We start from the raw sequence: 26,977 nt of genomic DNA, 5'->3' as shown, positions 1-26,977 counted from the left end.
CCGGTCGCGGGTTATATAGCGCGGAGCGTGGAGCCCGCTCAGAGGCGGCCGGGAGCGCTCCGACTTGCCAGCGGCTCTGCGCGGCGGAGCGCGGTGCCCGAGTGACAGCCGCGGGGAGCGCAGGGCAGGGGACCCGAGCCCGCGGGGCCAGCTGCACGCCGTTGGGCAGCGCTCGCCGGCGCCGAGCGAGGCGCCCCTTCCCGGCGCGCCCGCGGCCCCGCACCCCACTCTCCCACCCTCTTGCAACTTGGGTCAAGTTGACAACTCCCGCGGCCGCCGGCCGGCCCGAGCCGTCTCCGCCGCGCGCCCCTCCCCCGGGCTGAGAGGGAGCCGCCGCGCCGGCTCCGGGGACGCTCGGGCGGCGGCGGCTTGGCCATGAGAGCAGCCCGCGCCGCCTGACTCGCGGCTGTCACCGCCGCGGCAGCGGGGCCGGCCGGGCGCTCCGGGCCGGGNGGGCGGCCGCCGGCAGGAGGCGCCGAGCCGGGCGGCCGCCGCGGCGGGCACAGCCCGGGGCCAGCGCGCCGAGCCCGGGCGGGAGTGGCCCCGCGCGAGCGGGGAGCGGCGCCGCGCACTCTCGCCCGGCGGGCACCCCGGGGGCGGGCGCGGGGCGCAGCCTTCTCGTCCGGGCCGCTCTGACGAGCGCCCGGGCCGGGAGCCGGGCTCGTGCGGGGTTCGCGGCGTCGCGATGAACATCGTGGTGGAGTTCTTCGTGGTCACTTTCAAAGTGCTCTGGGCGTTCGTGCTGGCCGCGGCGCGCTGGCTGGTGCGGCCCAAGGAGAAGAGCGTGGCCGGCCAGGTGTGCCTCATCACCGGCGCCGGCAGCGGCCTGGGCCGCCTCTTCGCGCTCGAGTTCGCCCGGCGCCGGGCGCTGCTGGTGCTCTGGGACATCAACACTCAGAGCAACGAGGAGACGGCGGGCATGGTGCGCCACATCTACCGCGACCTGGAGGCGGCCGACGCCGCGGCGCTGCAAGGTAACTCGGAGCTGCGCCCGGGCATTGTTGGGTCAAGCCCCCCCACCCCCGCGCCCTGCCCCCGAGGGCCCCGAAACCCCGCTGTCACGGTCAGCCCGGCTCTCGAGGAAGGGAACACGCCCCCCGCCCCCACTCTCCGGGCTTCTGCGGGTGGAATTTGCCCCGTGGTGAAGGAACATGGTCACCTCTGTGTTAGAAAGGAGAAAGTGTGCCAAACCCCTGTCTAAACGGAGCTCCTGTCTCTTTGGGGACGAATGTCTGATTTCCTAAGCCCTCAGGATAGGGAAGGCAGAGGGAACTTGTTAGCACTGGTCTGAATCCTAAAGAAATGCCTCACTCGCGTTTGCGATGGGGAATTCAAGTGTCTTTGGGAAGTTGTTCTCAGACTCGACTGATGCGTGTCTATGTGTTACTGTGGCCTGAACCGCTTAGACTAGGGAGCATTGATGATTTCACTATAACTTCAGCTGCGAGAAAATAATTACATTGTTTCACTAGCGATAAGTAAGTTGTTAGGTTACTTACTAGCCTGATTGAAAGATGCCCTGCCTGTTAAGGGAAGGCGCTTGAAGGATTTAAGCCGTATTGGAAATTTATTCCACTCTTTTGATAACCTCAGGAAATCTGCATTTCTGTATATTTTATTAACTAACCTGAATCTGAGAGGTGTTTTTTTTTTTTTAAAGGCCAAAGCAGAGACCGTAACCAACCGTAAATTTGGTCCAGGAAATTTGATAATGGCTCTTGCGTTTTGACAAAATTCCTCATTTCCAGGGAAAACATTGAACTATATCGAGAAGATAATAATGGGCACCACCCCTCCCCATATTGATCATTTGTCACCAAAGCTATTGGCACCTGCCTTTTAGGTCAGAAAATCAAAGGTCAAACATGTTACAATTTCAACAGTGGTATGGAGGGGTAGCAAATACAGATTTTTGTGCTCCCTGCCAAAACCAAAATAATAAAGGTATTTGAAAACCAGGGAAGAGACTTCGGTTTTTAAATTTTGGTCTTATGTGGTGCAATTGTATATTTACCTGTGAACGTGATTTACATGTGGGTGCTTCTTAGGGGAGTTCAGCTACTCCAGTTAGAACAAACCAGTGACCTCCACTTTTTCATGAGGAACTTTGGGCTCATTTCTTGGCTTTGGATGAATTCAGATTATTAATTCCGGTTTTGATTTGTGAGCCTTGAGGAGCATTTCCCTTTTGAGGGTGCTCATACGAAAGAGTAAGAGCAGCTTCTGACCACGGTTCCCCCCAAAAAGAGGAGTGTGGAGTGTGTGTGTTTTGGAGGAGGGGGTGTTACTCTCTGGGCTGAGATCAGTTCTTTCCAGGTGTCTCTAGCTCCAGGAAACTGATCCCATGAGGTCTGACTTGTATTGGGCTTGTCACAATTACATGATTTTCCCCTAAGCAAAGTTATCCAGTAAATTGCTGTAATTCCCAAAGACTTTGGAGGGGAGGGAGGCAGCTGTAAGTTCAGTCATTGGCAAGCCTTACCATGTTAGAAATTTGAAGCTCACTGTAGTATTTTTGTTTTGTGTGATCTTTGTCCTGATTGCCTTCTGACTCACATTTTGCACCACCTCCCCTTTCTCTGTCCCATTTTTTTCCCTTCCTCCGGACTTCTGAGGACAGCTGGGAATGGTGAGGAAGAAATTCTGCCCCACTGTAACTTGCAGGTTTTTACCTATACCTGTGATGTGGGAAAGCGGGAGAATGTCTACCTGACGGCCGAGAGGGTCCGCAAGGAGGTTGGCGAGGTCTCCGTCCTCGTCAATAATGCCGGCGTGGTCTCTGGGCATCACCTTCTAGAATGTCCTGATGAGCTCATTGAGAGAACCATGATGGTTAATTGCCACGCACACTTCTGGGTAAATATAAACATCCTTGTTTTTTATTACCGGGACCTCTTCAATGAGAAGGTTGGGAAGGAGGGAGACTTCAGGACCAGCCTGAAAGTCACCTGCCCTCTTTTACCACAAAGCTTCCTTCTAACTCGCTGTTCCCCCATGGTGAATTACAGTGTGTGCCGGTTACTATTAAATAGTTGTTTTCTGTTTTTTCCCCCAATTCAGTATTTCTTGAGAGGGTAGGGGACTGAACATTTTGAACTAGTTTGAAAGATTGCCATAAAAATAACAAGAGGGAGCATAAAACCCTGGATTTGTTTATTTTAGTTTCTGTTGAGTTTGTAAAACATTGGTTGTTCTTATGAATTCCTAAAGTCAGAGTTTAGGCTTCTAAATTACTGCTCAGTCACATTTTGGAAAGTGCCAGAGATTCTGAGATCAGCATTTGTGGTCCATTGGGAGTGGTCAGGCCACCCTGGCAGTCACTTAACATCCATTGACTGTCCACAGGGTCTGTGGCATTGTCTTGTTGGAGTTATCTCAGAACTTTCTCAGCTTAGAAGGTGCCTCTCTTAGGAGAACAGACCTGTCTTAGGTCACCCTGATAGGACCACAGAGTCACTATATAGGGGACAGGGACATATCAGCTTCTAACGGTCAGAGCTAGTACAGCATCTAAGGATGAGAGCAGAGGGCCTTCTACTGCCCTGGGGACAAAACTAACCAGTTTTTCAACCAAACTTATCTTCAGAAATGGTAGGTGTGCAGCTCTCCCCTATAACTGTACACTGTGGACCCACTTGGTGCTTTTCCCCCGCCATCGTATCTCCCCTTTACTTTTGTAGACAGGTAAGATCCAATAAAGAAAGGGTAGGGAGATAGGCTTTCGGTTTTTTTCCATAGGCAAATTAACCTTCTAATAGAACACAACAAAGAATTGTTTCTGCTAAATAGGTCACATTAAACCTCATTAATTTTTTAGCAACTGCTTAAAAACTTAATCTGGCTTTAGAAGTGCTTATTCAAATGTTGCTCCGTGAACATCAGACCATTTCTCTGATCCTGGAAGAAGCTTATTTTTGTTTTGTTTTTAAACATGAGCTTTATTTAACTCATTTCCAAACCTCTAGAAACGAGCATATAAATGACATGAGCTAACACATATCTATGTTTTAAATGAGTAAGAAGATTACCAAATAAAGTTTGGGGGAATTTAAGTGTGCTGGTGTGTGTGTTGTGTGAGGTGGGGTGGGGGAACAATACAAGTCCTTGCTGCCATGGTGTGCATAAGAACAGGTGGCAGGTGACAAAGGGTGGATCAGGTGAGTAAAGGCCAGGACAACTGGATAAACTTGGCAATATGGTTTATCAAGAATCTTGTGTGTTTATAATTCTGAGTAAAACAAATAACCACTATTTAAAATAAAAGACGTAGGTAAATTGCAGGTGGACTGTAGTTTTTATGTTTGAAGAATGGTAAGGATGAAGCTGCCATAGAAACTCCATTTCGTTTTGGTCAACTTGTCATCCTGAAACAGATATTTTATTTAGCTTTGAAAACGCACGTCAATTGATATACTGCACCTCTAACATTAGGCTACTTTCTAACCTAAGGAGAAAACTAAATCAAATTTCCAACGGAAAAATTATCGTGGAACTGAATCTATATACCAAGGAAGAACATACCACCTTCCCAGAGTCCTTACTTTGCCTTGAGATGTTGCTTAACTACACAATTTAGGGAGTTCTTGGAAGCCTCGACAGTAATGACGTCACTTCTTATTAAAATATGGGAGGCTCCTGAATTCTCCAGCTGTTTTTCCTCTAAGCATCTAAACTTAAGAATTTATTTTCAATATTGAATCAGAAAATTCGTTTTAGAGTTGGAATTTCTGACTTCTTGCCGAGGCTTATAAACCTTTTAAGAAGTTGAGATCTAGCAACTAAAATTTAAAAGAAGACTTACTATAATTTTTACAGTGATTTTTTTTTTTTTTTGGAGGGGGTTGGTTTAAATGGTGTAAGACCACCTGAATTCAACTTCCCTTTCAGTAGTCCCCTTAGGGAAAAATGTTTGTGGTAACTGTTCAAATACGTATTGTCATGTGCTATTTTCCTTCGGAAAAAATAACCAGTGTGTCTTGTTACTGTATGTAGGTGGGGGAAAGAAATTGCCCCATACATTTTAAAAAGTAGATCAGCTGAGCAAAGACTTGTTCAGTCATTTGAACAGATCATCTTGGCCAGACTTCTAAGTAGCAGGTGATATGTTTTCATAAAATAATAAATAGTGTATTGGTCCTGACCCAGAGCTAAGAGTCGTATGCAGTGAAATAGAAGACCATGTGGACTTCCGCTGAAAAGCTGTGGGTGCTCCTACTTCCAAATCATTCCTTATACTATCCCTTCTGCCTGAAAAGTGCTCTTCCTCCACTCCATATACCTTTGAAGGCCTAGCTCAAATTATTAATATAACCTTTCCTCCCCACTCCAGCCCTTTTCTGGTTTTTTGCATATTAGAGCTATAAGGATCCTTAGAGATCATCTTGTCCAATCTCTTGTTTTCTGATGAAGCTGCAGTTAAATGACTTGTCTAAGGCTTTTTCTCTTCTTTCCATTAATTTCATGCAGCATTTGTTGTCACTCTCATCCTTTGGTGCATAGTATGTGCTGTTTGCTGTAACTTTTTACACATTGTACCCTGAAATCCCCAAGTAGATGGCAAGCTGTCTGAAGGCAGCTTGTTATATACATCTATTTGTTTTCTCCTGCCTGGAACAGAACTCTACTCATCAGTCACTCAATAAATGTTTGATGATATAGGCTAGGCTTCTGCTTAAATATTTAGAAGATAATCTATTCAGAGAATGCTCACATGGGTCTGTCATCTGAAGTTTCAAAAGGTAAGCAGTATGTTGGACTAATTCAAGCTATGTAAGATTGATGAGATTTCAAAATGGGCCTGGCTCATATTCATTATTGTTTGTATCTGCTTTTGTTTTCTTATGCAACTTTTCCATTCTCCCTGCCCAACCTGTATGCTTATTTTTACTATAGTGTATAAACTCTGCTCATTGGTACAAGGCTAGCAACTTGGAGAAGGCTAGTATTGATATACCAAGTTGAATCAAGCTCAAATTGGATGTATGGCCACCAATCCTATTTCCCAATGGCTGGGCTCAAGGACAGGATTCATATTGCAGTTCCTTCCTTGCTTCCTAACCTTGTATTATTTCCATACATGTTGGAAGTTTTTACAATACTTGACATTATTCTGCACAACCCTCCGTTCTGCTATGACACTTCATCTTCCAGTGTTCTTCTACCACCACAGCTCTCCTAGGAACTTCCTTTTGATCACCAGTCAAGAAGTGATAGATTTGGGGTAAGTTCTAGTCAGCATAATCTGTTGTGCAACATTCACGCTTAGGACAAGACCATGAGGCATGTGTGCAATACAATGCTCTTGAACTTTGGCATAGTCATAAAACCACTCGCTTAGGCTCTCTCTGTATCTCAGTGAGACGTAAAAGCTTGAAAATACCTCTCTAGTCTCCTTTGAAATAGGGAAAGTTGGCCCCCATACAGGAACTGCAAACCCATGTTTTTCCCAAAACATTAATATTGCTTCACTTGTTATTTTTTAAGAGGAGTGGAATCTTAGCTTGCCGTTTCCAAAAGACAAAGTTTATCTGTAGATCCTTTTTGACCAAAGAGCTGAATTTGGCCTTGATACATGAGCAGCAAATTGATCCCTGATTAACCAAAAGGGGGAAGCAAAAGCATTTAACTCCAGGCCTTTTATGTTCTGAAGAAATTTTGCATGGTAAAGGACTAAATCTGTCAAATAGCTAGTCGGTAATTTACTTCTATTGATATGGTAGTCAGACAAGATAATTGGTAGTTAATTAATAGACCACTTAACTTAAAAGGTTTCACAGTTTTAAAGTACTAATTACTGAATTAGGCATTTATCTATATCTAAATGTCTAAAGTCTATTTAGTTAAAATCCATCCAGGAAAAGTAAAAGCCCACCAGCTAGATCTGAGTAATGTAGCACTTAAAGACGTGAGTGCTATGGTTGTGCCTAATATCTCATGAATGGTCCCTAATCATTAATGTTTAAGTTCTTACGTGATTTACTGGTTTTTAATCTCAAATACTGTATTTCTCTGTTCTCTGGTTAGAGAAACCTAGTTTTGTTCAAGGTCTCTTAGATTTAGAATTTTTTTTTTTTTTTAAATCTAAAAATTTCTAAAGTATTCATATAAAACTACTTGGCCAATACTTCCTCTTCCAAACCATAATATTAAGAATTGTTAGACTAAATATTTTACCGAGTGTTGTTTTCCCGTCTTAAGATAGCTACTAAAAACTTGGAATTGTGGCCTATTTTTACATCTGTACTAGATCTGGTTTCTGTTATTAAATACTATCATATGCATAAAAATCAAATGTTTGAGCATTAGAAATAAAGACTTTATGTCTTGAACTGAACTGTAAATTAACATGGGGTAAGCGTATTTTATCTTATTAATTCTTGTGGTCACAGTTAAAAACTGAGTAGAACATCTCTTTAGATAGCAACTGCCTGGACACCTGGGATTGTATGCCCTACAGGGTCATTCCAGAGCCTTCTTTCCTAACACAGAATAAGATCATATGCTCACTGAATTTTGTGTTTCTATATCTGATGTATTCACGCGCTGGGCCCAAATCTATTACTATGAGAAATCAACGTCTATGACATGATAAAATGTCACTTTTTGTAATTGGCATGAGCAGGGAACCATCCTATAAAAATCTTCCCAACATCTTTGATGTATGTTCTAATCTGTGTCTGGTTATCTCCGTTTAGAAAATCTTGCTAAGTAGCCAATGTCGTATGAAAAAGTAGAAGTGTTCCCCGAATTGCCAAATCCAATGTGTGGCTTGATCTTGCTACACAGTGTGACCCTGTTGAGCAGCTCTTTGAAACTCCGGTGCCTTGGCTTCCATTATAAGCCCACTTTCTCCTGCTTCTCTTCCTGTCTTCCCAATCCTCTTAGGCTCCCTGCCTTCAAAATGTGGTGACTCTTTAGTGTTGTGTGCTCAAACCTCTTCTCACTGTGTACCTCGAGCTGGGTAATCTGTTTATTTCAGTGGCTTCAACTGTGATTTCTAAGACAGTTCCTGGGTCCACACAGCTGTCTTGGCTGTTCCATGCATTCCCTGAGACCAGCAAGTCTCAAAACTGAACTAAGTCCTTTTCCGCCCGTTCTTGAATTCCCTGGGGTGGCCAGTACCAGGCTTGGAAACATCAGCAGTGTCTTCAATTCTCCATCCTGCACACATTCCTGGGTCCCCAAATCCTGACTGTTCTGTTGCACCATCTGCTTTCATCCCCTCCTTTCCATGCCTGCCTCCTCCTCTGTACTTCCATCACCTCTCGTGTGGACTCTGGAAAGAGTTGCCAAACTTATTTCCCTGCTTCCAGCCTTTGCTCTCCAACCTAGGGTTATCTAAGCAGCCTTGAATTTGTTATATGCCTGCTTAAAGATTACGCTGACTAGAACTTACCCTAAACCCTTGTGTGACCATACTGTTCACAGCATGAAGTCCAGGCTCGTTAGCGTGGCAGCTTAGGCATTCCAAAGCTGCTTTCTACCTGCCTTCAAGCTCATCGCCAATCATAACCCCTGGTATATCCTAAACTCCAGCCAGGCTGGATACCTCATGTGCCCTGAAGGAGCCCTGCACGCTCAGCTCTTCTGCCATTTGAGTCCTGTCTTACTGGGAGCCCAAAGAAGTCGAATAGTTCAGACAAAATGTATCACTCCTCCTGAGAAAGAAGAACAGACACATCCACAATATTTTCACGTTGACTTAATAGTTTATATTAAGGGGACAGTCCTCGTAGAACAGTCTCAAATTCCTGGTTCAAGGAATGGCCCTCTCTTGAGCACGAAGGAGCACGAAGCACCTCTTCGTGCTATTTATCTCGACTCCTAGAAGCAAAGTTGGTGTTTGTTCTTTTCTCCCTCATTATTTCTACATCCAGGGCTTTATCCATTATCTGCCCAAGTAGAAATTAGTCTGTAAGACGTGTCCAAGTGGAAGCATTCTGTAACCTGTGCTAATGCCAACACTGATTGAATGGAGAGTGCCCCAGCAGAGTCCTTGGTCATTCACTGCAGGACTGGGTCACTGGGGCCTAGAGAAGAGTGGCAAACCCTATGGCTAAATGCTTAACTGCTCACATTCTCTCAATTTATTCTCTCCCTTCAAGTTTGTTTTTATCCTAATCATTTTTCAGATTTTCAAGATCTTTGGCAAATTCTAGCGCATTGACTGTAGTAACTTGAATATATCTAAGATGTGGCAATCAGAAAATTCCTTTCAAGCAGCTTAATTACCTCACTTGGGAATTAGAATAATTTTAAGCAGGAAACCCCTTTTCATTTAAGTTTTTTTCTTGAATTCAGGAATATTAATAGCAGATTCATCTAAAATTTCTGTTCTAGTTCTTTCAGAAACTAAAATTAAGCCTGTTTCAATTATGACAAGTAGTCAGTTTGCCTCTATCTAGTCCAGATATCCACCTCTATGGATAGATGTATGGGTGATGTGTTTTGTTAGTTTGTTTGCTTGTTTTGGAATGCTCAATGAATGATGAGGAGAAGACGTGTGACTATGGTGCAGTTATAGCCACCAGGCTTGGAGAAGTCCGTTTGAGCCTGTGTTAAGTCCCAAATACCCAGGATGTTTTTGGACCCCCAAATTGTACTATGCTGAAATTCCACTAGGGGGTGTACTGGCAGGGTGGATTTGTATCTTATTTCCTTCTACACACAATCGGTAGTTTTCCCAAGATAAAGGGCCTTTTGTAGCTAATCTTTGGAGTATGACAAACTCTGAGAGTCCTTAAGACATAGGGAACTATTCCTGCCTCAACTCATGGATTAAATCCAATGTTTTGAGCCTGTAACTCCAGGGATCAGATTAAAATGTGTTAATCTCTCTTGGTTTAATTAGTGATTTCTTATCTCAGAGGTTACTTACAGTAGTTAGCTAGTCAAAGAACTGACCCCTTCTAGTTCTATTAAGTGACCTAAAAACTCCTTTTAGGTTGAGACCCTTGTAAGCATAACCACAGAATAACTCAGAGGATGGAGTCTTTTCATTCTTTCTTGGAAAATATATAGCAGACAGGTAAAGCATACAGCTGGTCCCCATAATAGGGCAGCCATGGAAAGCTTCCCTGAATTGTGACCTAATGCTGTGTTGGGATACCATTGTTCAGAGTAAAGGCTGTCAGAGAATTGACTTAGGATTTAATCACTTTGACCCTGATGCACTTGGCCAGCCAGTTCCGGTCACCTGCATCTCTGGGTTTGTGCAGGCTTCCGCCATCTCTGCACTGGAGGAGACGCCTTTCAGCAGAAGGAATGCTAACATCTTTTACTTGATCTTACCCAGCATGGCCCATTCTTGAATTCCTTTTTCTTTTTAACTTTATTTGTCAATTCTCTTAAAACTCAAGTTCACACCTGTCAGGGACCGTTTTCCTAAATGCTCTGAAACTGAAATTAAGTGAACCACGGGGAAAAAGTTGAATATCCTCTCATAATGATCATAAAACTTTCAACACTGCAGCAAATGCTGCTAGAATATTTAACAAGGAAGGGCAATTACTGCCACAACCTTGAGTGCTGTCAAATTAGCCCAACTGACAAGCCACTTACCATGAATTCACATTTGGAAACAAAACATTACTTGGTGTGTGAAACTCTCAGAGATCACACAAAGATGTGTGAAAGGTGGCAACGGTGTTAACATCTCGAACATGGGCGTCTTCTGGCTTGGGGAAACGACAGCGTTTCTCTCTCTTGGGGAAACAACAGTGTTTCTCTCTCGTTTGCTGCTTGCATAAAAGGTGAATTTCTTGCCTTTCCTTCGAATAGCTTAGTACTGGAATTTTTGAATATTAACATGGTTCAGCTTCTTAGTGTTATTCTAAACAATGGGGCTCAAAATAACACTTCCCAAATCAGTGTAACTGGGAAAATATTTGTGGTGTAACTTTATGTAAGCACATGGGTATTTTGAGGACAAGTGAAACTTAAAATTCAAAGCCTGAATTTTCCCACCTGCAAATTGTAATTAACATACTGCCCCCTACTGATTTCTCAAGGATTTTTTTAAACGGAATAGTTCTACAATCTCATGGGAAAGAGAAACATCAGGTCTAATAAATTATTTTAAAATAGTTCTGTACTAACTTGTATTTTTACGTTTGCTGGACTCTTCTCTGTCAAGCATTGTCATTTATATTTATATTTTAAAACAGTTGTTTTCTGCTCTAGTGAAACAGGACTAAAGAAAAGGGTCAGAAAAGAAGTGTTATTGGAAAGTGTTTTTGTTGTTGTTTCCCAGCATCATCTAGGATTCTGGATGAAAGGGATTGGCAGCTGAGGCAGCTGCTTAGCGGTATGTTTTTGAGTCTTCTTCCAGTGGTCAGGCACTGGGTTTGTGCCGCAAGTGTGGTCTGGCACTGCGTGGAGGGCAGGAGGCCTGGGAACTGTACATAGTAAGAACTAGGAACTGCAGGAACTTGAAGAAACAACATAACCAAAAATAGATAGCACTTATCACCAAAATAGCCTATAAATATATGCTTAATGAGCCTCTGTGTACTTACTGTACTTTTATATAGCACTTAAATTTTACAGAGCCCTTTCATAAACACTCTTCTCTCATTTGAGCCTCACAGCAACCCTGAATTAAGTAGAGCCATCATCCCCATGTTGATGGATGAGGAGAAAAACCGAGAGAGGTTATGGGACTTGCCTAAGGTTACCACTGGGGAAGGAAGAAGGTAGGACCCAGACCCTGGACCTAGAACCCCTACAAATACTTATCTGGGCTACATGTTCAAAGCTCCTGGTAGATTTTTCTGTGAGTCACTTATGCTTTTGCCCTGTGGTGTAATGTAAGAATCCAACTTCAAATGTTGATTTTTTTTTTTTATTAGCATGGTTGGTTTAGCAATGACTAATTAACTCTAGCTTAATATCCCCAGAAAGTTTGCTCCATAAATTAGACAAGCATGTAAAATTCTAGACTAAAGAACCAATACCACACTAGAATTTTATTACCAAGGCCTAATTCCTTTGTTTTTGGGTGCCTTTTCTGTAATTTTCCATGGTCCGTAACTGAGGTGGTTACTTCACTGAGAACAATGGAGGACAGCCATGGTCACTCAGCCCCCTGCCTTCCCCTCCTAGTTTGCGTGTCAGCATTGACACACTGGACACGAAGAGTAGTGAATAAACAGGGCTCTTCCATAAGGACTGGCCGAACAAAATCCTGTGAATACTTGGTACCAAAATGTCAATCACAGTGAGGTTCTAGTTTAGTTTAGTTAGTTTGTTTTTTAAGCTTATCTCCAGGAAAATGTAAAACCTTTATTCTGTTACATAATAATCTTATAGGATCAGAATTCCAGATAACTCCGTAAGCTTTGCCTTTGAAAATGCTAATCATGGATTTTCAAAATTGTGTAGTTTTGTCTGGCTGACGGTGTCCAAACTTATGGCCCAAGCATCTGATTTTTAAAGGGGTAGTTTTTTCCTAGGTAGGATTTTCTCACAGGCTTACCAAATCCTGAAAGCTTCAGAAAGGTAAATGTGGAAAATGAAAAAGGGTCTAAATTCCTTGTCTTGAAAGCTAAGCCGTCAAAGCCTCTGTGGGTGAAGGAAAGGATTTTGAAGAATTCTAGGTCTCTTGTTGAGAGCGTGTTCTGACAGGGATGGGGGTATCTTAGTCCATCCAGGCTACTGTAACAGAATACCGCAGACTGGGTGGCTGATAAACAACAGAATTTATTTTGCGTGATTCTGGAGGCTGGAAGTGCAAGATGAAGGCTCTGCAGATCTGGTGTCTGATGAGGACCCGCGTCCTGGTTCACAGACAGCTGTGTTTGCTGTAACCTCACAGGGGTGAGGGAGCTCTCTCAGGCCCCCATTATAAGGGCACTAATCCCTTTCATGAGGCCTCCACCCTCATGACCTAATCACTTCCCAAAGGCACTACCTCCTAACACCATCACATTGGGCATTTGGTTTCAACGTGAGTTTAGGGGGGACACAAACATTCAAACCACAGCAGAGGGGCTTCCTAGTGCTAAAAATCATAGAGTCAGTCTGTAAACTCCCATCGTCATCCGTACAAAGCTCTGGGGGTTGTGACGTTCGGCCTTTGTCTGAGAAGCATTGCTGGGAGAAGGATGTGGGAGTGGAGAATGGGGCTTCCCAGCCCCTAATATCCTGGTTCAAAGAACACTGGTGGGATAGAGGCTGGGGAAGTTACTCTGCCTGTTTTGCTGAATTTCTAGGAGAAATTGATCTGAAGCCCCTTGAGGTTTGGAGTAGACAGATTCCCTGGCTCACGCTAGAACGTTGTGCTCAACCTGTGGTCCAGAGCAGCAGCAACAGCATCACCCGACCAGGCCACACCTTAGAAAAGCAAACTCTGAGGTCCCCTCCCAGACCTGCTGGATCAGAATCTGCATTTCATTCGGATCCCAGGTGATTCTTATGCACAGGAGGGTTAAGAAGGAGCTGCTCTTGAATGCTTATTTTCCTTCTGACTGTCTCAATATTCTCCTTCTCCCTCTCCACCCCCCCCCCCTTTTTTTTCCTGAGCTAATCAGCCAATTAGGAATCTTATAGACTAGGAAAATGCCAAACCTCACACTCTGGGGTCTGCCCTGGTCTAGGTTTATTTTTTGATTTGAGTTCTAGTCCAGTGTCTAAAAGGAAGAGTCCAGGTGCCCTCTTGCTCACTAGTCCCCTTGGTCACCGTGCCCAGGATTGAGTTTCCAAAGCCATGAGCATCGTGGTACAAAGTCGAGGCCATACCTTGAAGAGCTCCATTCTTCCTGCCCAGGAAATACATTGCAGGAGGGCAGGATCCCTGCCTGTCGTGCCCCCTTCCCCTCCACTCCTGGCCCCTGGCATGTTTTCGGCATTAGCGTCCTTCAAAGATATTTCTTAATTTAGTAGTGGAGTGGTGGTTTGACAGTATTGACATATGAACTAACAGTGATAGGCTTTTGAGCCCAAATTTAAGTTGTGATCTTTTTTAACCCCAGAATGTCTTCAAAACCTAGAAAAATGTCACTACAATATGAGAATTAGAGCTTAGAAAAAATCATCACTGGACTGTATGGAACTTGATTTGCTAATGTGCGTGTTCCTTCTAGAGAGTGGGCCTCATGGGGGCCATGTCCGCCTCAGGGGCGTTTGGCAACATCTGGAAGACATTTTTCCCTGTCAGAACCGGTGGGTTTGTTACTGGCATCTAGTGGGTAGAGGCCAGGGATCCTGCGGTGCACAGGGCAGCCCTCTCAAGACATGAAATTACCCAGCCCAAAGTGTCAGTGGTGCTGAGATTGAGATACTGTGTTCTAGAACCCTGGTTGTCTAACTTTGCTCCATACTGGAGTCACCTGGGGTGTCTCCCACTGCCCAATTCCCTCCCTGGTGTAAATGGCCTGGGATGTGGCCTGAGCATCAGAAGTAAAACCTCCCCTGGCTGATTCCACTGTGTAGCCAAGTTTGAGAACCACTGATTTATAGAAAAGGTGGCTTCTACAGTTTTCAGTTTCTTTAAGAGGTTCACAAATTCCTAACACATATAGGTACTCACAGACCCTCATATATAGTGAGTAAATTCTAGGTTGTTATAGTACATGCTTAAGAATAAAATAAGTTTTCAGAAGTAACCTCTTGGTTATATTTATGTTTTATTTAGGTAAAGATTTTAATTTTTTTAAAGACTCCCCAGTAAGCAAAGTAGAGAGCAGGGAAGAATTTGAACTATTTACACATATGAAATACAAGGGATGATGGAAGATGGCCATAAGGGCTGGGCTGTTGGAATGGGGGGCACAGGAGTCAGGCCTGAGCAGTGGCTGAGCTCAAGACGTGTTTATGCCTCATGGAGGTGGTTATTAGTCACTAGAGCAGAACCGAAGCCTCTGCCCTCTGGAAGATCTGTCTTTATTACAGTTTCTGAGATGTGATTTGAGTTTGGGGCAAAGGAAAGGGATTAATGACAACCTGTTGTTTAGCAGACTGTTTGGCTGCAATTTTGTGGGTAATGTTCATTATTCCATAAAGAGTTATTAAGTAGGGGAAGGGGCCTGAGCTTGAGGGAGATCACAGAACATTCCTTTGATCCTCTAGGACTCCACCAGGGGGAGGATCGGGGAGAACAGCATTTCAGAAACAGTGTTCAGCATTCATAGTTTCTTTTAACACACTGAGCTTCCATGGATTCAAGTAAAACACAGAAAAATGATGATCGTTTTGCAGATAATTTGTACTTTTTTTCCTATAAGGCATGAATTCATGTTACATAATTTTAAAAGGCACAGCCACGATAACATATAAATGTTCAATGAATAGATATTTTTACTACTTACCAGATGCTGGCAGTCTCACTAATGGAGTTGATACCTTATTGAGTCATTTACGAGAGTCTTATACAAGTAATACCTCAGTGTTACGACTTGTATTTTGAATGCGTGGTAGGAATCAAAGAAAGAATCATTAGATATAAGTCGTCATGACACTTTGAGCCAAGAAACCTTGGAGATGGTTTCTGGACTGTAAAGGCCAGCGTACTTTCCAGATAGATTGAGTTTTCAGTCATCTCCTTACTGGCAAAGTAAAATGTAAGAGAACGTAGATATCTGAGTCGCTGCCTCAGGCTGGATTCATTTCATGCTCTGACAGTGGGAAAGCGAGTTAATGAAGCATTTATTTTGCTGAATAACTAATGGTGTCATCATCTAGGTGTTCATTTGAAAAGCCGAGCTCTTTTATTAGCTTCTTGGTTACAAGGCAACTGTAGGAGTATACTTGTGCATGTGTGTCAAGTATTAACTGCTGATGCCTCCAAATGTTACACTAATCCCTGTAGCCTCAAAATAATAATAATAACAAGGATAGTAGATGTGGCATTGGTACGAATTTGATGATTATGACATATTCTTTAGTCCCTCCTCTATAGCTAAAGAGAGAACATTGTGTGTCAATCTGATAGACAGAGACTTTGATGAACATTTTATTACGTCTGAGAGAGTAGTTCTGGGCTTCAGTATCTTGGGGCTCTGTTGCACAGTTTGTCAAGAGACCTTTCTGTCTCTACAAACACACCCAAAATAGAAAAGAAAAAAAAAGCTGTCATCCAATTACATGAATTTCAGAATTTGCACTGTCAACTGCAGCTAAAATATTTAAAGTCACTATATTGCTAGCAAATATAGATTTAGGTTTTACTTCCCAACTGAAGACAATTTTGTAATGAAAATTTCAAGTAATACTTTCTACAGTCAAAGTGAAATTTCTAAAGTTTGGTGGTCAGTATATATATTAAGCAGGTACCTGTAAGTGTACAGAATTAAGAATATTTATTTAGCCATATGGTTCTTTCCCAGGTTAGCTTGGGAGTAGGTCACCATTTTTAAATCTTTGAACACACTAATGATTTATCCTGTTAAGCTTGTTAACACAGTTTGCTATATTTTCAATGCCCTCAGTAGTTTGTACTGTTGAATCATAGTTTTCCAGGAGCAGTGGCTGAATTTTCAGAGGAGGATGCCACCAGATGTCATTTTAGTCTTGTAAATAAGCAGTATGTTCCTTTGTGATTCTGATAAAGATAAGTTACTCTCCTAGCAACACAGGCAGAAGCAGCAAAACCCCAGGAGAGCTGTTGAACCATTGGGAGGGGGGCCATAAGGCTGTCCAGTTGGATATCCTGTGTTCAGTAGAGTCTTGATTGTTTTTTGTTTCAAATGTGTATACTGCTGTTATTTGGAGATTCTGAAAACCCCTAAACATACGTCGGAAAACTGTCCTGTGTATGTGCTGATGGTGTTAATCCTTTTCCCATTGTGATAGGATTTATGGTCCTCTTTAGAGACGAAAGTCTACTCTCTTTCTTGGACATTCAAATGAGAGAGAAACACTTCAAAATGATTCTTTTAAAAGGATGCCTTTTCTTGAATTGACCATAGGACAGTGGTGCAGATGCACAAAAATACAGTATGAGGCCTTTTCCTGCTGTGAGAATTTAACATTGCTTTTCCCTTAGTCTTCATTAACCGAGAATTGCTTACAAATATGGAAAACACATTCTGGGTGTTTTACCTACACCTTTAAAATGTCATCAGTCTTAAAATTTCAAAAGTCAGACTTTGCTGGATACCGCATTTCTTCACATTCTCTTTCGTTTAACTAGGCTAATTTGTCCTGACAGTGCAGCTGCAGGCTCTGCATTGCAGTCCGTCATTAAAAGCACCAAGAGTGATCTGGAGGGTTGGAACTGTTGGAAGTTAATTTGGCGTAAACCTGACATTCAAAGATTTCTCGAGATGTGACGTGTCATGTCTGTGTCCAGTCACACTTCTGTTTAAGAAGTTCTTGTTTATGTTATAAATATGACCTTTACAGTTATCTTTCAAAGCGCACAGTGCTTTGAAGAGGAACCCTGAGGAGCTATGGAGATATTAGACTTGTTAAGAATGTTTCGTAGGATTGTCAGTGTCCGTTTGAATGTCCTTTTTCCTTTTTAGTCACATAGCAGCCCTGTCAGCTGGTGGCAGATTATGGTATTAGAGACTTGTGATAAAATTAATTACAGGTAATCAAAGAGCCATCATTACACTTTTTAGCCAGAGTCCATTATTAAGAGTTTTCTCTTTTGCAGATAAGATAATCCCTAGGTCCCTTCCAACTCTAAATTCTCTCACAGAACATACCGATGGGTCTATATTGGTTACTGACTTTGACACCCCTTCCATCAAGAGTCAGCCGTATTTTCCTGATGAAGAGCTAGACGTCCTCCTGTTTCTTAGATATTTGAATAAGAGGACATTGCGTTGGAGTGCAGTTCTCTGACTTAGGTCGAGTATCTAGCTAACCTTGCCAACCAGCACTGGCACCACTAACTCTGGTGACTGATCAAATGTACTTCCTTTACAGCTCCCTTTACTAGTGGTAACTCCTGACCTAGATAATCTGTCCTTACAGTTGGATAATGCCGCAGTTCTGGTGTTGGGTGAGGTATCTGAGTTGCCCCTCCTAGTTTCACTGATGGCAGCACTTGCATGAGTTTATGCTAAGCCGTTTGAGTGTGCGCTTCAGATTTCCCTCTCTGTTCTCCCAACGCCTCTTTGAGACAAAGTTAAAGATCAGGAACCTTAGCTTGAACTGACTGGTGTCATGGCAACTAGCACTTCACCTTTTGCCGGTCCCCATCTCATACATGCTACAATATTTGTGCACATTAATAATTCATTGCAAAGTGCCAGGTTTCTTTGTGCTGTCAAAGTGTGTCAAGGTCGGAATATGCTGTGCTATCTCACGTGTCGTCTACCAGACTGTTGCGGGCAAGAGTAATTAGAAAAGAAAACTAGTCAGGTTACTTGGGAAAATTCCTGAAAATGTGATGCTTTCTAGGCACCCATTTGTAGCATTTTTCTTGTGAAATAAAGACTAGAATTAGTGTTGATCAAAGTTTATTTGGTAATGTGCCCCAGATATAAGGCAGGAGTTTGGCTGTGGAAATAACGCACGAGCGGTAATTGCTCGACTCCATTCAGGCAGGAAAGGAAATGATTAACAGCCCAGTGCTCAGTCATGTGGCTCAGCCTCCAGCGGGAACCCTGAAGACTCAGGTTCAAAAGAAACCTGAGTGGTCCTGATGGGAATGCTCTCATCCCAGCCTCGCCGTTGCCCGGCACATGGTAGGAGCTGTGTGTGTGACACTGGCTTTGGGGACGACCAGTCTGCGTTCCAGCGCTGCCCATGGCCCCGGATGGCTTACTCCAGCTCCAGTCTCCTCAGCGCCGTGCTTGTTGTTCTCCGCATTGTTAGGCGTTGTGGTAGTAACTGCGGTATTAGACCTGCAATTGTTGAGTCTTTCTAAATGAAGAATATAGGCCTTAGTCTTGGAATGTAGAAAATGCAAGGACCATTGGATTTCATATATACAGAAGGCTAAATTTGTCCCCGATTAGGCAAAGAAATCACGTTTTGTAGGAAACTTGAACCTGCCACTACCTTTTTATTTATTTTTATTTTTATTTTTTTATTTTTTGTGAGGAAGAGTGGCCCTGAGCTAACATCTGCCAATCCTCCTCTTTTTTTTTTGCTGAGGAAGACTGGCCCTGGGCTAACATCCATGCCCATCTTCCTCCACTACCACCACCTTTTTTTTTAAACTAGTCCCTCCCTCTCAAAAGAAAGCTTCATATTAAAGCAAGCAAACCAGTGTCACACTTTACTAGCTGCTTAAAAGTGAAGTGTATTTCCCAGAAAAATATGTTCACAACCCACAGTTGGAAAAGATTTTAGTCACATAGCCATGTTTAGATTCTTTTGTTTCTCTTTTCCTTTAAATACAAAACCAGTAGCTTAAATGTCCCTCCAAACGGTCCCCTCCAGTACTTCTACTTGGGGAGGAGTGGAGGAAGCAGACCCAAATCACGTTTTTAGAATATGCAGGCTGTACCCTGCCTTTGTGAAGGATAAACTAGAACTGTTTTGTATTTGATGTGCTGATTTAACACAGTTAAGTGCTGGTGAGTATAAATTCTGCTTAGAGACAGGAATGGGACCAGTTCCCATTTCATCCATCATTGTTTGGCTGGGTCATAATACAGCACCTGCATGTAATAGATGTTCAAGAAATGCTTGTTGAATGAATAAGTTACTATTACCAGACTGATTTCAGGGGAGGGGGAGGGAGCATTAATCAGTTTCAGAACCTTGCCACAAATTAAACCTAAGAAGCAGTAACTTGTTAATCTTCTATCACCTACCTTTATATAGTGCTGGGGATCTGGATTAGTCATTTAACACCTTCAGGCAACAACGTAGCACGGGAATACGGGGAATTCATTAGAGCCAACCCTCTTGGTGTCTGTGTGTTTCTGGTCAGGGCCAGCCACCAGCTACAGTTACAGTGGACGCTGGCCATGTGAACGAGCACGGTCAGCAATTCAGATTTGTCAGGTAACCAGGTAGGAAACTCTTACTGGTATTCTATGTTGTGTGTAATTTCTTAGGATTTAGTATCGAGTCCTTCTACTTACTTAAGAACTTAAAAATAGGACCCTTCGTATTAAATCTATCCCTGTTGTCTAAGACTAGGCAAACTTGTAATACTTAGAAATGATCTCTGGATAACATCAAGACTAAAGTTTATACTGTTTAGCTAATCTGGGAACAATCATAACCAGATACTTAAAAGCGGACTTACAGACTTGATTACTTAAGGATATGTTTTCTAGTTTAGATTGGAATATATAAGCTTTGAAATGTTACTTTATTGCAATTCTGTGATATAATGGCCATATATAAGCTATAGAGCTTAAAATTGAACCTATAATGACCTGAAGTGCCGCCTCTTGCCTTTTTTGGCTATCAAGCAGACCAAAATAATAATTACTATCATAATTACCCTAACCATTCCCACTTACTACTACAAGGAAATAAAACCAAGCTGAACTGTGTGTCTTGCATCCAGCAGGATGCCAGGGCTCTGAATACATGAGAAGTATTGTTTACGTCCCTCCTCCACAGGGCCTACCACAGGGTAGCATTTCTCCCTTAATACTGGAAAGAATAATCTATACCTTCCAGTTTAGTCTGGGGCAGCCAGACAAGTAAATATAAAACAATCAAAATTAAAACACCATAAAACATATAATTATATGTTACAGTGAAATGGTACTGACTATATGTCTTAAAGAAATATGGGCAAAGTCCAGATGGGCTAGAATGATATTAGATAAAGGCTTAACACCTTCAAAAGAGAATTATTGGGAAACTCTGGTGACATAAGCACTTTGAAAAGCTAAGAGGCTATGTAAATATGTGATTAATATTATTATTAATATTATACTTTGAATTACAGTCGCCCCTCGGTATCTGCGAGGAACTGATTCCAGGACACCCGTCAGATACTCAAGTCCCTTAGTCGGCCCTCTGTATCTGCAGATGCAAAACCTGCAGATATGGGGGCCAACTGTACACAGGAGAGCATTGAGGGTAGATTGTCAAAAAAGAGAAGAGCTCATGGGTAAAACCTTATAGGTGAGAATAAGTGTGACATGGGTAACAGCAGTGAGGAGGCCCAGACGAGGGGGTGTGAACGGCGGGGGGCGGGGGTTGCTATGTGATGATCAAGAGTCAAACTGGGGAAGACCTTGGGATGCTTCACAAAGATTCATCTGGCAACTGTATGCATCATGGATTGGAACATGGAAGAACTTCAAAATTAATGGAATGACTGTTTTTGATCGTGTACATGCAAAAGTTATCATAACAAATTAGATATTTATGCAACGTTCAGTGATCCCTCAGCCAGGAAATCCTCTCAGAAGGGAATGCAACTGTTCTTTAAGGCCACTGTGTAGTGTTTGGGTCTTTTTAACTTCATAAATCACGGGAAGCTGTGTTGGCAGTGGGATATAACTCAACAGTAGACAGATTGCTCTTTGCTGCTTTCTTTTAAGAAGCAGGTTATAAAACTGTTGGGAGCCCGGTAGAGTAGTTAATAGATCATCTTAAGCAATTTGAAGTAATTTTTTTTTTAAATACAGCCTTGCGTCTTGAAGGCAAGAGAGCTAGAGGGAAAAGAGAGTTTAGTGAGTGAGAAATCAGTGCCACCTCTGGGTCCACTGTCCTGGAGCTTCTGCCACGGGCTCTGCCACCCTGAGTGGCTGGTCACCTGCCTCCGTGGGAAAGTCACTCCCCAGTAGACTCCACAGTGGAATGTGGGCATTCAGAATGCCAAAAGTTCTTGTCAGTGCAGAGTTAGCATTATGACGTATTTTTCATTAAAATGATTCTGTACTTTTACTGTTTTTTTGCATCCTAAAATATTTTGCCTTCTGTTAGTACACTTTGGTAATCAAGCCTTGGATGCTGGAAGATGATGCTGGAAGCTCTCTTCCTTCACGGGTCTTTTACTGTTTAGACATAGCCGTGTAAAGTAAACGTTAATACGAGGCACCTGTTCGTGGGGAGGCTGGAGATCCCTCACAGACCATGAGATCGCTGTGCTAACGTGTCATGAGCATGAAAAGATCTCTGACCTGGGAGTCGTTTAGATTAGCAGATAACTATCACTTGAAAGGTGATAAAGAGCCTTCTGCTAATGGCTTTCTTTTCATCTCTGGACATTGTCCCCAAAAGCTCTTGTGTTACAGTCTTGTTGGTCACGGCTTATAATAGGCCTGCCCTGCCAATGATACGGTGCTGAGTTAACCAGATGCTTAAAAGATCTTCTCTTTCTGATAAGCGTGAAATATTTTTAAATGAATTGGGAAATGTAACATTATGTGGGTGAAACTTTGTCTTGTGATCTTGGATTGGGTTTTAGATGAAACTCGTCATGTCGGTTCTAAAGCCTGAATCTTACTTTTTCTTTCAGACCACTAAAGCTTTTCTTCCTACAATGCTGGAGATTAACCATGGTCATATTGTGACAGTTGCAAGTTCCTTGGGACTGTTCAGTACCGCTGGAGTTGAGGTTTGTCAAATGTAAAAACATTTCCTTCATTCAGTCGGTTTATCTCGTGACGAATACACTAAAATCCTAAGAAGAGCACCTGTGCCCGTACAATCATGAGAGCCCACGAAAGCACGTACCTGTGTGCTGTTTGTGGAGTGTTCCAAGTCACCCAGGCCAGCTGTGGAAATGCCGTAAAATCACTTACGCTAGTCTGACAAAGCGGCAGCAGCAAGACAAGGTGGGCAAGTCCTCGGCATGCCCCATTTTCATTAGCAGTTTTGCTTGGTGACAGCAGGGAGACACAGGGTCAAGAAGGAAACCGTGGAGGGCAGTGGCAGTGCCACGGGAAACAGATAAATGAGGCCAAAGGTTGACGTTCTGTTTTGGTCAGCCTGCCAAAAGTGAGCCATCTTGTATTAGCTCATCAGATGAGATGGTAGGGCGGATGTGAGGTGTCTGGTATTGTCAGTTTGTAGAACTGGGCTTAATCAAACCCCGTTCTTCACCATATTCAAATTATAAAGCATGTGTATGTGTACTGCTCTGTGCTGTTTGTCCTATGGGTGCCTGTAGCGTAAAATTAAAAACGTTACCCCAGGCAAATACACAAAACGACACAGAGTAGATGGCTTCTGCATCCTGCATTTCCATTCCTAAATTTGGAGTTGGGTAATAGAGAAGAACTTTCTTTCTATACCATGTGTCCTTGGGTTAAGTTCCAGTTTAAGTTTACCAGGTGTACTTATCATTTTCATTTTTACTTTACCCTAAAAAGAAAATTGGATCATAACAACTTATAACCTAAGCTAGACCTGCCTTTGTTCTCTTAGCATTAATTTAAACAAACTGGTTTTTCAGTCCCTTTACTGAACAAGAGACCATTTGTAAATTTTCCAGACACTTCAAAGTGAATCTCTCTCCATTTTTAACTTCAGCTTGTTAGCTTTCATAGAATCCTTTGTGGTAACTTCCCAAAGTAATATGATACTTCGTTGATGTGGCAGAAAGTGTTCATCTGTTTCTGCTGTTGCTTTGAAAATATTATTTCTGCCCTGAACCACATCAGATACCTGTCTTTTAAAATGCTTTCCTTTTCTTTGCTTAGTCACCTGTAGCCTTTTGTATCAAACATGTAACCAGAGTAATGGGCCCAGGGAAGCCTGGGTTTGGTTGGGCATCTGTGCACATACCTAGTATTTCTGTTGCCTCTCCCTCTAACTCAGGATTACTGTGCCAGTAAATTTGGAGTCGTGGGTTTTCATGAATCCCTGAGCCATGAGTTAAAGGCTGCTGAAAAGGATGGAATTAAAACAACGCTGGTTTGCCCTTACCTCGTAGACACTGGCATGTTCAGAGGCTGTCGAATCAGGTCAGTGAGAATCTATTACTGAGAAAAAGCTGTTTTAAAAATCATCTTTCCATCCTGGGAGAATATGTGGAATTGAATCTTCAAACGTGGTCAGCCTTGTGCTTTAATAACTATCACTTGACAGTTAACCTGTAGTTTTCATTGGTCAAGGTGTATAAAATTGGAGTGTGTAAGGCTGACGAACGAGGGTCTGATATTAGCTTGCAGAAGTTGATCTAGAAGCATCAGATGGGAAATGGCTTCTCTGCTCCTGCAAGGAGAAAACAAATGCCCAAGATTCTCCTTAGAAGCTACTTCTTTAGGAGTTATTTTCTTTTTTTATTATTACTATTGGTAAATAAATGTGACTTTGGTTTGGATACGAAACAATGTCACCGTCACAGGCTGCGTCACAGTCGCAGCCTTTCCTCTGAAAAGACCCTGGAATATTACACTCCAGATTTGGAACTTCCTTTCTGCAGAGAGTGTATGTAGCTAGATTCGCTCTGACAGAATGAAAAGAACCATTTAGATTTACTAAAAATGAAATAAAATACCCACACACTTTGAAAGGAGGCATATGGGAATAGAAATGTCAAGTCGAATCTGACTTGAGCTGAGCAGAATAAACAAAACCATGAATCATGAGGAGGATACTTGTGAAGACATGCTTACTTGGAGATCTTTGCTTGGAAGGATTTGAAAGGCAGAGGAAGATAACCAAACCAGTTCCCTGTTGGTCAGGGCCATTCTTAACACATCCCGAACCTGACCAAGTTGTGGAGGAGGTGGAGGGTGGTCTGAGTCATTCCAGTCTCAGGCAGACGGACTCCAAGTCTGGACTGAGAACGGACTTAAGCTGTGCCTCTTTTCCCGTGTGTGTACGCGTGTGTGCAGTCGTGTGTGTGTGTGTGTGTGTGTGTGTGTGTGTTTTTCCTCTTACATACTTAGGAACCAGTCACTGAGGGTCTGAGGTGCCCTGTTTCCTATTTAGCATCACAGCAGGTGTCCAAAGCTGTGGTGGGACAATGAAAAGTGAAGAGTGAAAGAAATAAATTATATTATTAGGTTATTTCAGCGTGTCACTTAATGAATTCAGCTGAAGGTAGGATGTTTGTATACACTTCATTTCAGAGGCCCCCTAGAGAAAATACCTTGGCTTTCCCTATTCAGGCATCTGGGAAAGTCTACAGCTGACTTTTATTTCACTCAGAAAGGTTATGCCAGTGTTTACACACATCATTTTAACTACACTTAATACTAAAAGTTTGGCATCTTGTTTGGGTTTCATGTTTGTTATGCCAAACCCCCTCTCCTGTTTCTACTGAAAGAAAAAAATAAAATAATTTGAAATTCATTTTAAGGCATTTTACAGATAGGACTTTCTCGCTTTACAGAAAAGTAGACTGATTTTGCTGGGCTTTTTTTTTTTAAACTTGTTTTCCAGACTGTGCAAATAAAATGTGTTCATGGTAGGAAAATTTGGAAAGTACAGAAAGCGCAATGAAGGAAACAAAATGGACCCAAAATCCTGTCGCTCGGATACCGTCCCTGTTAATGTTTTGATGTATATTTCCAGTCTTCCCCATTTTGTGTTAATTCTTAATTTCATGTTTTTGAATATGTAACTTTCAGGAAAGAAATCGAGCCTTTCCTGCCCCCTCTGAAACCTGATTACTGTGTGAAGCAGGCCATGAAAGCCATCCTCACCGACCAGCCCATGATCTGCACCCCCCGCCTCATGTACATCGTGACTTTCATGAAGAGGTAATGAGGGCTCCCCTCGCCCCCGTCACTTAATAACACGACGTATCTCGCGTTTGCTAACGACCGTGGCTTTCCGTTTTCAGCATCCTCCCCTTCGAAGCCGTCGTGTGCATGTATCGGTTCCTAGGAGCAGACAAGTGCATGTACCCCTTTATCGCTCAACGAAAACAAGCCACAAACAATAACGAAGCAAAAAATGGAATCTAAGCGTCTTTTTTGTATGGAATATCACTTCTATCAGAAGACGATCAAGAGGTTTCAGTCCGATCCACATCAGCATCACTGACATTCTCGAGATTCTAAATCCATGTGGACTTTTTTTTTTTTAATCAAATTTTTAAAAAAAATAAAGTGTAAATTAACCAACTAGAGTACTGGGAAAACGTCATCAGCGAGAGTGAGCTTCAGTTGTTGCCAACGGGGTCCTTTTTAGGCAGAACCCTAAAACCAGTCAGATCTTTTAGACAAGCACTGTCGGGACATCTCCAGGCTACCATTATTTTTTTGAACAAGCAGCAAGTCTAGAGATGATAACTACGGTGTGTTTCACCTGTGTGGTTTCTCTTAATTCCCGTAGAGTTTATTAATTCTTGTAATTAAACTCTAGCCGACTGACACCCTTGCAATTTCAAGGACTGATAGTGCTATATTTTCTCATGTTTTCTAAGTTTCAGTTTTGCAAAGCCTGTGTGGCTTTTTCATGGTGTTTGTATGTACAGCTCTTGTCAAAAGGAATTTTGAATCTCCATCAATTTGAAGTAAATGATGCTTAATTATTACAGTAAAGGTGATCAGGTCTCTTTCTTAAAGTCAGAATGACTGAAGCGTTAGCCGAATTTTAAATGTTATCTCTGAAATCTTTCCTTAAGTATCTATCACTCTGGAGACCTAGTTATCCAAAAAAGATCATACATTTTCTACCTATGAATTTTGCTGCATACAGAAAGTGCCCTTTCCTCAGGAAGTTGCTGTGTTTCATTTCTTTTATCTAGAATACATAGCAGCTCTGCAAAGAAACAGTTTCTAAAAATGGGAACTTCTGCATTTTAAAAAGTCCCCATTTTTGTGCCAACTATGATTAGTGAGGGGGAAGAAATCGTATACTATGGAGTACGTATGGAAGGGTGTAAAGATTCTTTTGCAAGTTTTATTCACGTTGTAGAACAGCAAAGGACATTTTTACAGTATTTTTTTGTAAAGCAAACTATTTTGTGCCTTGAATTTGGTAAATGTGTATTAGTGAAACGTTGTAAAAGTGAACTTCTACCTCTGTATCTAAATGTATACCATCCACTTGTAAATTACTATAAACTATTATGTGATTGCTTTTTTTTAGAATGTCTTGTTTAAATAGCGACCAATGTTTAAGGCTATTGAAATAAGCCATCTTTTACTAATTAACTGGGAAGTTTTATAAAGGACTGATTAAATTTAAAGAATTAACTTACATG

The 26,977-nt window shown here is 42.4% G+C and overlaps 1 protein-coding gene across 1 annotated transcript; it reads left to right on the top strand.

Moving 5' to 3' along the window:
* On the top strand, positions 1 to 26,973 carry RDH10 (retinol dehydrogenase 10). Its single transcript, XM_004436282.3, has 6 exons — positions 1 to 974; positions 2,621 to 2,856; positions 22,331 to 22,429; positions 23,635 to 23,780; positions 25,395 to 25,526; positions 25,610 to 26,973. Exons 1-6 carry the CDS (start codon positions 686 to 688, stop codon positions 25,731 to 25,733), a joined length of 1,026 nt encoding a protein of 341 aa, XP_004436339.1. The 5' UTR covers positions 1 to 685; the 3' UTR covers positions 25,734 to 26,973.
* The last annotated feature ends 4 nt before the right edge of the window (positions 26,974 to 26,977 follow it).

The sequence above is a fragment of the Ceratotherium simum genome, chromosome 31, assembly GCF_057802395.1.
Source record: "Ceratotherium simum simum isolate JZ-2026a chromosome 31, ASM5780239v1, whole genome shotgun sequence".
NCBI classification, from domain to species: domain Eukaryota; kingdom Metazoa; phylum Chordata; class Mammalia; order Perissodactyla; family Rhinocerotidae; genus Ceratotherium; species Ceratotherium simum.
Note: the sequence above shows the minus strand (reverse complement) of the source record. Positions and strands in the feature narration are given on the sequence as shown.

Coding starts and splice junctions, on each gene's coding strand:
- RDH10 (XM_004436282.3), top strand. CDS start 686: ATGAACATCGTGGTGGAGTTCTTCGTGGTCACTTTCAAAGTGCTCTGG. Junction 22,430..23,634: donor TCAGTACCGCTGGAGTTGAG/GTTTGTCAAATG, acceptor CCTCTAACTCAG/GATTACTGTGCCAGTAAATT. Junction 25,527..25,609: donor ATCGTGACTTTCATGAAGAG/GTAATGAGGGCT, acceptor TTCCGTTTTCAG/CATCCTCCCCTTCGAAGCCG.